At 40.7% G+C, this 12495-nt stretch overlaps 2 protein-coding genes across 4 annotated transcripts; one reads left to right on the top strand and one right to left on the bottom strand.

Annotated features, from left to right (window-relative positions):
- Positions 1-2892: 2892 nt before the first annotated feature.
- LOC102618244 (uncharacterized) lies at positions 2893-3945 on the top strand. Its single transcript, XM_052439031.1, has 2 exons — positions 2893-3700; positions 3790-3945. Exons 1-2 carry the CDS (start codon positions 3188-3190, stop codon positions 3835-3837), a joined length of 561 nt encoding a protein of 186 aa, XP_052294991.1. The 5' UTR covers positions 2893-3187; the 3' UTR covers positions 3838-3945.
- A 119-nt stretch (positions 3946-4064) lies between these two features.
- Positions 4065-7777, bottom strand: LOC102618909 (bidirectional sugar transporter SWEET2). Of its 3 annotated transcripts, XR_008053731.1 has the most exons (8): positions 6645-6728; positions 6418-6493; positions 5619-5655; positions 5285-5501; positions 5033-5191; positions 4814-4933; positions 4451-4645; positions 4065-4300 (listed from the first exon to the last, which is right to left on the bottom strand). XR_008053731.1 is itself a non-coding variant. In XM_052439030.1 (7 exons), exons 2-7 carry the CDS (start codon positions 6476-6478, stop codon positions 4532-4534), a joined length of 708 nt encoding a protein of 235 aa, XP_052294990.1. In that variant the 5' UTR covers positions 6479-6493; positions 7354-7777; the 3' UTR covers positions 4065-4531. The 3 variants fall into 3 exon arrangements, 2 of the variants coding, with proteins under 2 accessions (XP_052294990.1, XP_052294989.1); XM_052439030.1 differs by lacking the exon at positions 6645-6728 and adding an exon at positions 7354-7777 and having other exon boundaries at positions 4065-4645; XM_052439029.1 differs by having other exon boundaries at positions 4065-4645.
- Positions 7778-12495: the final 4718 nt, after the last annotated feature.

Here is a 12495-nt window from a genome sequence, read left to right as displayed (position 1 = left end):
GAATTACCAACCCAATTCGATCCGAATTACGAACCCGAATCGAATTAAATTCGGTTCGGTTCGAATTGGCGTTTTCAACCCGATTGGGTTCAATTCTCTAACCCAATCAGGTTGAAACCCAAATTGAAACCCGAATAACCCGAACCGAAACCCGATATGCCCACCCCTAGTGCAAAGCGTATTCATGACTAGGGTCTGCAATTGTGGTATGGTACCACAGTTGCTTTCAACCATTAGATTCAGTTAATGTAATTATGCAACTGTGGATCCAACGGCTGAAAGCAACTGTGGTACCATACCACAATTGCAACATAGTTTTGCCCTCATGACTAATCGAACTACAGTCAAAGGCTAAAAAATAGTTAATTAAATTCAATGAATTCTATAGTCAATATAAAAAAAGTTAAAATTCATAAATAATGATAACGACTATGATAATGCTAATAATTAGCAATAATATTATTTCTTAATTTTTTTATTAATAAAAAAAGTTAAAATTCATAAATAATGATAACGACTATGATACTGCTAATAATTAGCAATAATATTATTTCTTTATTTTTTTTATTGATAAATACATGGTTTATAAAATTTTCTTGTGGTATTGAGGATAAAAAATGGGTAATTATGATTTAAAATATAACCTCTACAGTTTTTTGACATTGATATCACAATCAAACTAGACAATGATATTACAATCAGACTATTGCCCAGATTTTTACCCTCATTAATATTTAAGAGACTCTACTCCACTCACATCCCTCATTAATATTGAAGAAATATCTATTCCACTCACATTTTGTAACCCTCATTAATATAATTATGATCTATGTCATTCATTTGTATTGGTATAGTGACCATTAATAGATCGAGTTACGATAATTATAATAAAGGTAACTTTGATGCTATGTTAATATAGTCGATGGATCGAATTAGTTATAAATATATTTGAATAATGGCAGCAAGGTGAACTCGTTCGGTTATTTTTACAAACATAATTATAAGATTACAAATATAGCCAAAGTGAGAGATTGTTGAATTTTTAAATCAACGTTGGGCTTATATGTGAATAATTATGTATTGTAAACTGTCATATAAGGTTAAGTCCAATTAAAAGTGATTTAAGGCTTTTGGTAATTTGAACTCTAATGTATTTGATAAAGGTAGACTTTTAATCTGTAGATATTTAAAGGTAATTTCTATTGTTATGATAGGTATAATAGCAATATCAAAAGATAATAAGAAAGTTATCCATATAAGTAGTTATGGTATCTAGATCACACTTAATATTTTATTTTTTTCTGACATCCTATCATAAAAAAAAAGTGCAGAGCGATGTTTAAAAGATTATTTAGGATAATGTGTTGATTTGAAAGACAAATCACACGACTCTATAAAGCAGTTTGTCATTATGAATTCAGGTACACTTCTGCATATTTAATTATTGATTCTTAGTGATACAATATAAATGTCCTTGAAATTTAGGTGATGGTTTTCATCAAATGATTATACTTACATTTTGTAAGATAAAACACTGTCTTCACTTAATTATTTCATAATTAAGAAAAGAATTAAGCCTCAATAATGCTCTAGTTTGGCTGAGTGTTATGCAACCTCTACTTATTCCATAATGAATGGCAATAATTTTAAAGTAATGCTATACGTAGGGAAATAACATAAAATTTAGTGCAAAAGGCACAAAAAAAAATTATTGTCTTGTAATAAATTTTTTTTCCTTATATATTTTTGTCTTTTATTGATGGTGTGCTATTTTTTGTGCTAATTTGTCTACACATATTATAGTTGTTGATTTTATATTTCCAATTTTTAAAAGGGTAAAATATTCATTTAGTCCCTATATTTTGAATTAAATGATCATTTTATACTATACTTTGAAAAATACCTCAAGATACTTTTACTGTTAAATATGTGACACTTTCGCCCTTATTTTTTTTCTTTGTCATTACAATAATAATACCCATGCTACAATCTTGAGAGCATTAATTAATTTATCCATAAAAGAAAAGTTAACTAGCAAATTAACCAATAATTGTCAATCTAAAAGAACTAATATTTTCATACCCATCCAACAATCTTTCTAATAATTATTTATAAATAAATTAAAATCAGCCAACTTGAATCTACATTTAATACTTTGTTGTTTTGCTAATAATTATTTATAAGAAAAATTAAGTCACCAAATCGATCCTAAAAGTAAAATAACAATAAAAGATTCACTTTAATTTTATTTTACTTTTAGTGTTAAGTAGTAACAAAAAAATTACTTTAATTTTTAATACAATTTTAGTGTTAGTTTGATAAATTGACATTTTTTTTCATTAATGTCATAAAAAATATTGTTACAAATGTATTATTGTAAAAGCAAAGAAAAATAAGGGTGAGAGTGTCACACATTCAATAATAGAGGCCTAGAGGCGTCTTGAGGCATTCTTTTTAAACATAAAAACTAATAAACACTTAACTCAAAATATAAAAATTAAATGAGTGTTTACCTTTTTAGAAGACACCAATTCTACCAACATTCCATATGTATCATATCCGACATAAGCATTCCATATGTATCATATCCGACGTAACTTCCTATTGACATTTATTTACATAACGACTTGATCGTCTCATGCATATTGTTGAATAACTCTCAAAAGTGATTTAATACAAAAATCAAATGACACATTTACATCATGCAACATTCAAAATAATCTAGCCAAATAATTTTGTTCAAAGTGATGAGACATATAAAAGATTACATCTTATTTATAACAAGTGCACATATATGAATATTCACTCTAGTGAGTTACCATTATTCTTATGCAAAAAAATAATAGAAGTAATAGATAATCATAAACAGCATCTTACTCAGAGGATGTGGGTTTCGTTTTCATTTTTTTGGGTTTTTTTTTTTTTTTCCCTTCAAGAATTTATAACACCCTTATGTTCGCTCGTGACTTGCCAATTGCAATTATGAGCTTTCATCGGTGAGATTCTTTCAACGGCTACCTCATAAATAAGGTCCTCACAGCCCAACGGGCGGTGAGCCTCACGTGAAGCTCACTAATCCCACATTTTAATAGCACCAATTCCATAATATATAAACGAAAAAAGATATGTTTCGTAGGTGCAACTTTCCCTGTAGTAGAGTTGGCTACATTTCTATGTTTGTCAAGCCATGGAAGCTCTGTGGAATTTGGAGGATAAATGGAAGCTAACAACTCGAGAATCACTCCTCTTATTTGTATGTGCCGCCGTCGCCGTTGTTGGGCTCTGCACCGTCACAATACTACAGAGAAAAGCCCAAAAAACGAAGGTTGTGGATGTGGATGATGGTCCAAGCAAGTCGGTGCATGTAAAATTGGGTGAGCCGAGTTGCGGTTGGGTGTCCATTAGGAGGATGTTGATGAGCTCAGTAAGGTGGAGTGGTGCAAAGAAGTGGAAGGACAGAAGATGTATTGAGGGTTGCAGAGAGGGGGATCCACCATTGCTTGGTCTGCAAGAAATCTCGGAAGCTGGTGGTGTGGGGTGGCAGAGCCACAACTCGGCATCACCGGTGTGGCAACGGCCTATACTTATGGGGGAGAAATGCGAGCTGCCAAGGTTTAGTGGGCTTATTCTGTATGATGAAAGAGGCAAGCCACTTCATCACTCTCTCAAGGCAGCATCTTATAAGGATGATATTCATCAGGTGATTTAACTTCTGCTTGATCTTGTAAAAACAGAAGTGTAAATACAATATTTTCGTGGAAACTAACAATATTCATTTTTTTTTTGTAGGAAAAATCAGCTGCAGTTGTGAGAACAACACTGAAGGACTTGCTGTAATTTTCTTTATTGAGGATTTTTTCCCCCTTTTTCGAACTAGCTTGTATCAAAAGAGAGTAAGAGTTTGGTTGAGAATGTTAATCCAGTTTTCTTCTTGTTGCTACAATTACATTTTCTTCGTTCTGATATATACTCTCAATGCATATTGTCGATGAAATGAAAAATGCTTTGGGATCATCATGTCGAGGCGCAGTGATTTGTTAGTGTAAGTGTCGAGAGACTCAGTGTAAAACAACAGGATCTTTATACATGATATGAAATGTTCAACAGCATAAAGAAAGAGAGCAAGTACATATGTTAACAAATATGGTATAAGGCTGAAACAATCATTTGACCAGCGTGCAGCATTTGTGCACTCGTGTGCACACATACACACTCAGAAAGAGAAATTGAGGCGAATGGATGGAGAAAATCTTCAAGCATCAGTAGGAAATTTCAACAACTCTGCACTTCAAGAATTGGCCTGTGGAATTTGAAGCGGGAAAAAAATGAAAAAGAAAGATTATCCAAAGATCAGAAAAGAGCACCCAACAAGGCATCTCAGCATGGTTCACCACCAGTATGTATCCCCAACATCAGAACTGCCCAATCTGAACATTTGGTAGAAATTCACCTTGCAATGCAACGAAGGATGACTGAAAAATCATCCCAATAACAGACATTCGCCTTTACACTTTGTCTCGAGTACACCTATTTATGCATATGACACAATCAAGGGATCTCTGGACTCTTCCCCAGATGTCTCTTTATAGTTAAAATACAATGCCAACTGTACAATCCCCAAAATTGTTCCTATTCCATTTGGTACCTGAAATTTGAGCAGAAAAGTAATAGTGACAAGGGGGCAAATAACCTTTTTTTGTAACAATAATGACTGCAAACTGACAGTTTGAATGTTGTACAACATAAAACAAAAGAAAAAACAAACACCAAAAAGGATGAGCAAGGAAAAGTGAGAGGGCAAGAGGAACCATACGTAAATGAAGGGATCCCAGTTCATGATTCCATATGCCAAAAAAGAAGTGCTCATCAAGAATGTTGAAAGTGAGAGATAAAATGGCATGAACTCAACACTCTTTGTTTGAATGACCAGATTCTGCAGATAAATGTTGAAATAACGTCGTTAAAAATTCAGGAATACAGGAAACAGTCTATAAATAGAGAAAACCACATGCAATACGTTTGGTTAACGCACAATTATGAACAACGGTGAAGCAAACATTGATATGAGAGCAGCACAACTCAATAACCCAACAAACATCTGCCGTGAGAAAGGATTAACTATTTGCAAGCTGACAGCTACTATAATTGAAAATATGCCAATAACTGCTAATAGCAGTCCAAGCATCCGCACCTGCCGGGAGCATAAAGGAAAAAATTGATTAACAGAACATATTGCAGAACCCGAGCAATATACCAAATGCATGTGACTAAAGGGATAAGAAACCTTTTTATCTTTCTCAGTATATGTAATGAAGAGGATTATATAGACCAACTGAAAAGCTGCACCTATTGAATTGACCGTCGTAACCAATATGTTATCAGCAGATACAAGGGGCGTGCCATACCACATGGTAATCAAACAGTTCAAGAGTGCATATACATATGGCAACCCCGAGAATTCTTCCGTTGAATGGTTTCTGATGATCCTCCTAAATGTGGGCCTGGAAATTGAAGGGAAATGAAGTAAAGATCAATTGATAGGGGATGTAGTACTCATTGTATTCTCCTCAACTTTTAGTTATTATGATATGAATCAGTTATTCGAGACTAGAACTTACACAGGTGAGACAAACAGCCCAAAAGCAAAGATGTTCCCTGCAACAAGCAAGAAAAAATTTAATAGCAACCAAAATTGCATTTGATATTAACAAATATTTAGGAAAATGCATATATAGTTTTCTAATTTAATATAAATTGGTTTTATTATCCCCCTAGTCATTCTTGGTAAATCAGATCATTTTCCCAACAAATTGCTAATTTCTGAAATTTACACAGAAAACAATTCCAAAGACCAAACTTGCCAAATGCCATTACAAGCATCTAAGTCCATTTTGCCTCAAATAATAATCATTCACGAGAATCAAAGCATGCAAAAGTGCAGCAATCAACCAAACGGATACCAATTGGTTGAAAAAGAATTGGCACAAAATTCAACTGTAATTTTATAGTTCTTCTATAATAGCCCCTCAAAGTGGCCCCATAAAAAGTCAATCGACAACAGATTGCTGTACATTAAGCTACAATCATCAGAGATTAAGTACAATTAACGCTGCCTGATAAGTATATCCAAAGCCTTATGCTCTTTTAACCAACTCTCAAGCTCTTGTTTCATCTTCCAGCTAAATCCAGGAACCAAAAACACTACTACAGAAAAAGAGAGAGAGAGAGAAAAAAAAGAGAGAAATTCATGGGCATCAGTTTTTTCAAGAATGGAATCGAGGGGTCACCCTCTTTCTCAAGTAAACAAGAAATCTAGCAAAGGGTCATCTTATTTTCCAAAAAAAAATAACAAGTTTCTCACAACACAGAGACAAAAGCAATATTTGAACGGCTTAAGAAACAAGGAGAGAAACATACCGGCGATCCCAACTGCATCCTTTAAAACAGTGAGAGCTTGATATGTTATAGTGAGAATCATCAAGTCTTTAAAAAGCTTTACAGAAACAAACCAGTCAAAAGCTCAGAGGTCTCAAAAACCAAAGTAATGTGCCAAAAAAAATTAAATGCCGTCGTGCAGAACCTCAAAATCAAAATCAAAATCCCACTTTATATATACTTAATTATATTTATTGCCTTGCCCCCACCTCTTCTTCTTCTGTGCGTCTCTGGACTCTTGTCTCTTTCTCTGTTTTGTCTGTTGCCCTTAAAACCATGTGTTGCGCTGTGTCTAAATTCTAATATCTAATCTATGGTGATAATAACAATGTCATCCCTGAGGGTTTTAATATTTTTATTGATAAGGACATAGTTTTCCGTGCAAGGAAATGGGTCCCTTTCTTTACCTACTCAAATTATTGAAATACGGTCTTTGACATATTTTATTTATTTATTCCTTTCATCTAAACTTTTATTTTTCTTAACCTCACATTATAGAGTATAATATAAATAGATGTATACATCTCAATATGTGTGACGTCCGACTAAATACTTAAATATTAATATTATCTTAATATTTAAAGTTTAACCTAATATCTGTAGGGACTTATCTTGATTTATTGAAGTTTAAATTTAAATTCTTAAAATAAAATATAAAGTCTTAAAATTTAAAATTAAAGAAAATAACAAATAATACACTTTCACTCTTATAAAAATATTTGAACTCTCAACATAAAAAATGATACAAGAAAAGTGTTTGTTTGACCAATTCAATTAAAGAATTGTTGGTTTAATAATAAAAACTTAAGTAATAAAGAATTTTATTAATATATAAATGTGACTCATATTTTTTACATTTGAAAATGTATGAATATTATATATTGAGGCAACAAACGGAAAGAAAAGTCTTTGACATACCCAGCTAATTGTCACGGGATGAGTGTTTTGCGCAGCTAACCCGTGCGGCACTTAGACAACTTTGCCGAATGTTGCTAAGTAAGCCTAGAGATTCTCGAACAAGAGAAGAGAGCAATTGAGCCAAAGAAACTTGTATTGCACAAAGAGAGATTACAATGCTTGTTGGATACAAATGCTTAATGCCATCCCATATTTATAGGGGAGGCTTTGCCTAACTTTGCCTAACTTTACCTAACTTTGCCAAACTTTGTCAAACTCTAGAGTATTTTACAATTTCCTAGCTATTTGCATGTGCTGGAATTGTATAAAGTATTCTAGAATATTTACATGTTCACATGTGCTAGAGTTGCCTAGAACCTTCCGGAATTGGGCCAAGCTAGCACTCTTGGCCTTGTGTTGGCTCTCTAGCCCGAAATTGGGGCAATTGGGCTAGCGAATTGGGCGGTCCGCAACATCCTCCCCCACCTAAGCTCGCGGCATCCTCGCCGCGCTCTCGTGCTTGAAGTGCTGGATGTGCTCAGCGAATTGCCACAAATCATCTTCCCGTTCCCAAGTGGTTTCGCTCTCGGGGAGGTTTTTCCACTTCACCAAGTACTCTCTATGTGCTGGCACGCCCCTCCTCGAAACCGTTCGGTCCGCAATGATGTAGTCCACATCTTTGTCGAACGCGGTGACAACGGCAGTTGGCGCGCGCCTCGATTCTCCGCTACTTGGTTCTCCCATGTCTTCATGATATGGCTTGAGAAGGCTCACATGGAAGACCGGATGGATCTTGAGTCTTGGCGGAAGTTGGAGTTGATACGAGACGTTGCCTACACGTCGAACAACTCGGAAGGGTCCCTCGTAGCGCCTCACTAACCCCTTGTGAACTTTCCGCAAAGTCTTGAATTGTTGGGGTAGGAGCTTGATCATGACTTGATCTCCTTCCTTGTACTCAACATGCCGTCTCCTTGTATCAGCCCATTTCTTCATTTTCCTCACGGCTTTGTCGAGATAGGCTCGCGTGATGTCCGCTTCCTCATGCCATTCGCGGGCGAGCTTGTGTGCCGCGGGGCTTTTCCCTCCGTAAGTTGAGGCTATGGCATTGGGGGTCATGGGCTGGAATCCCATGATGATCTCGAACGGACTCTTGCCTGTAGCCTCGCTTCGCTGCAAGTTATAAGAAAATTGGGCGATGTCGAGTAGCTTCGCCCAATCCCGCTGGTGAGCGCTCACATAATGCCTCAGGTACATCTCGAGGAGGCCATTAATGCGCTTGGTCTGCCCATCCGTTTGTGGGTGGAAACTTGTCGAGAACTTGAGATCGGTCCCCAACATCTTAAAGAGCTCCGTCCAAAACCGCCCAGTAAACCGAGGGTCTCGGTCGCTCACAATGCTCTTCGGAACTCCCCAAAGCTTCACAATGTGCTTGACGAATAGGCGGGCTACCTCGTCCGTTTTGCAATCGACGGGTGCGGCAATGAATGTAGCATACTTGCTGTATCGGTCGACAACGACCATGATGCTACCGCAACCTTCGAACTTGGGCAGCGATGTGATGAAGTCCATGGAGACACTCTCCCATGGCCTTGTTGCTAGTGGTAGCGGCTCTAACAATCCCGCTGGAAGTTGATGATCCACCTTGTCTTGTTGGCACACAAGACAAGTTCGCACATATGCCTCGATGTCGTCCCTCATGTGGGGCCAAAAATACCAGGCTTGAACTAGTGCGGTGGTGCGCTCGATTCCTGGGTGACCAGCCCACTTAGAGTCGTGGCACTCCTTGATTACTTCCTTCCGCAAGTTTCCCCACCTTGGCACGAACAGCCGATCTCCCTTGGTGAGGAGGATGCCTTCCTCTTGCCAAAACCGCCTTGTCTTTCCCTCGAGCACCTTCTCCAGCAAATCCTTTGCTAGCGGATCTTGTTGGAGGCCTTCCTTGATGCGTGAGACAAGGTCGGACTTCGGTTGGCTCATGCTAAGTGTTGCCAATTCCGCCTTGCGGCTTAGAGCGTCCGCAACAACATTGGCTTTCCCCGGTTTGTACTCTAGCCGATAGTCGAATTCCGCAAGGAAATCTTGCCACCATGCTTGCTTCGGACTCAACTTCTTTTGAGTTTGAAAGTAGCTTGTCGCCACGTTGTCCGTCATGATCGTGAAGTGTGAGCCAAGCAAGTAATGTCGCCACACTCTTAGACAATGGATGATGGCTGTCATCTCCTTTTCTTGCACCGTGTAGCGGCGTTCCGTGTCATTTAGCTTTCGACTCTCAAACGCTATTGGGTGGCCTTCTTGCATAAAGACTCCACCTATGGCGAAATCTAAGGCATCCGTTTGAACTTCGAAGGGCTTGGTGTGGTCCGGAAGAGCGAGGACTGGTTCCTCCGAAATTGCCTTCTTCAACTCCTCGAATGCACGTTGGCACTCTTCGGACCAATGCCACGTTCTGTTTTTCTTGAGCATATCCGTCAAGGGTGCCGCCTTGGCTGAATAGCCCTTAATGAAGAGGCGGTAGTAATTCACCAGCCCAAGGAATGAGCAAAGCTCGGGTACTTTCGAGGGAGGCTCCCAATCGAGGATGACCTTTACTTTGTCATTCTCCATCATGATCTTCCCGCCCGCAATCTTGTGGCCAAGGAACTCCACCTCTTGTTGGGCAAACGAGCACTTCTCTAGTTTGAGGAAGAGCTCATTGTCTCGAAGTACTTGGAGGACTTGTTGCAAGTATTGGGCATGATCCTCGAGTGTGGTGCTATACACCACAATGTCGTCCAAGTACACGACCACGAAGCGGTCGAGGAATGGTTGGAGTACCTTGTTCATGAGTGTGCAAAATGTGGCGGGTGCATTAGTAAGGCCAAAAGGCATCACAAGGAATTCGAAAGACCCGTACCTTGTTGTGCACGCTGTCTTCGGTTCGTCTCCCTTGGCGATGCGCACTTGATAATACCCGGAGCGCAAGTCAAGTTTGGTGAAGTACCGTGCTTTGCCAAGCTGGTCGAACAAGTCCGCAATCAAGGGAATCGGATACTTGTTCTTGATAGTGATCTTGTTGAGCGCTCTATAGTCGATGCACATCCGCAGCGATCCATCCTTTTTCTTTTGGAAGAGGATCGGTGCACCGAATGGGGCCTTTGAGGGGCGAATGTAGCCTGCATCCAGCAAGTCTTTGAGTTGTCTCCGCAACTCCTCTAATTCGGGTGGCGCCATGCGGTAGGGTGCCAAGGCTGGTGGCTTCGCGCCTTGTTCCAGTTCAATCGCATGATCTACCTCTCGCGGAGGTGGGAGCTTCTTCGGAAGTTCTGGAGGCATCACATCCTTGTAATCTTCGAGGACGACTTGAATTCATGGAGGGACTTGGTTTGGCAACGTTCCGCTATTTCCTTCCTCATTTAGTTCCCATATGGAGACCAAGAAGCTTGGGTCCTTCTTGAAAGCCCTTTTGAATTGCATGGCGGAGAGTGTCTTCTCCTCGGACTTGCCTCGCTCCGTGGGTACCATGCATGCTTTACTCCCGTCGAGGATGCTTAAGGAGTTTGTAGCGGGCAGTGGGAAGGCATGGACTTGGTCGAAGAATTCCATGCCGAGGACCATCTTGAAGTCGTCCATGGGCACGATGGAGAAGTCAAGCTTTCCGCTCCACGTACCAAGTGTGATGTGCACGCCTTGTGCGATTCCCGCAATTGGCTTGGCGGGTGAGTTCACAGCCTTCATTGTGCCTCCTTCCTTGGTGGCCTTGAGGCCTAAGCGCTTGGCCTCGTCTACGGACACGAAATTGCATGTTGCTCCCGTGTCTAGCAGCGCGCGAACGGACTGACCGTTTACCTTTGCGCTTACATACATGAGCCCTTTCTTGACGAGTGCGGGTTTGTGGCGATTGAGTGCGCCGAGGCGTTGGAGAGAACCCATGCTGAGTTGGGGTTCCTCCGTGGACATTGCGGGGTTGCTCTTGAGTTGGGCAGCAAGAGCATTAAGCGACCTCTTCTCCGGACAGTCGCGTACCCAATGAGGACCATTGCATATGAAGCATGGGCTTCGCGGCTTTGGCGCCTCCTTCTTGCCCTCCAATTTTCCTTGCCAACTCTTGTTGCTCGGCGGCTTTTTCTGCCCCTAATCTTTGCGGTTGTTGCCCTTGTCCTTGCGACTCTCTCCCCCACCTTTGCCTTGGTTGGCCTTTTTGTCCTTGGATTGGGTAGAGTATTCGGTGAGTGACTCCACAACGGCAATGGCGTCGTCAAGTGTTTGAACGCCACGCCTATCAAGCTCGGTCTTGGCCCAATCCTTGAGGCCATCTTAGAAGTAGAAGAGTGAATCCTTGTCGGACATGTCGCTTATCTCCAACATGAGGGTAGTGAACTCGTTGATGTAGTCCCGAATGCTGCCCGATTGCTTGAGGCGACGTAAGCGCACTCGCGTTTCCTTCTCCGCATTGCTTGGGGCGAACTGCTTTCGGAGTTCTTGCTTGAAGTCGGCCCAAGTGTCGATGGAGCAAATGCCCTTGCCCATCTCGCCATGCTTGCGACGCCACCATAGTTGTGCAGCGCCTCTAAGATAGGTGGGTGCAGTGCCTACTTTCGATGCCTCATCTCGGACACCCATGGCATCGAAGTATTGATCCAGCCCAAAGAGGAAATTGTCCACGATGGTAGCATTGCATGTGCCATCGTAGGTGTCGGGCTTTGGCACGTCAATGCGGCGCGCATCACTCGAGTTTGCGGAAGCTGGACTTGTGGAGAGTGTGCGCTTGTGCCATGCCCAATCCGAGCGGACTTCATCCACTTCCGCACGGACAACACGTAGTTCGTCCTGAACAAAACTACGAAGTTTGAGCAACTCATCATGGCAAGAACGAAACTCACCTCGGAGAATGTTCGCTTGCTCATGGATGAGAGCTTTTGTGGCCACCGTGAACTCGGCGTATTCTCCCTCGAGACCATCCACTCTTTCCTCCAATCCCACGAGGCTATCTTGAGCGGCGGACAATGCTATTTCGAGAGTGCCTACACGAGGCTCCAACGCATCCACGGATAGGGCCTTGGACTTGCCGCGAGTCTTGCCTTGGGCGCGTTCTCCCTCTCGGCCACGGCTTGGTTCCGGTGGAACATCCACACCAACAAGACCCTCTTGTGCTACGTTCGAAGGGTTGGCCATTGCTTCGTAAGC

This window comes from Citrus sinensis, chromosome 3, assembly GCF_022201045.2.
Source record: "Citrus sinensis cultivar Valencia sweet orange chromosome 3, DVS_A1.0, whole genome shotgun sequence".
NCBI lineage: Eukaryota > Viridiplantae > Streptophyta > Magnoliopsida > Sapindales > Rutaceae > Citrus > Citrus sinensis.
Note: the sequence above shows the minus strand (reverse complement) of the source record. Positions and strands in the feature narration are given on the sequence as shown.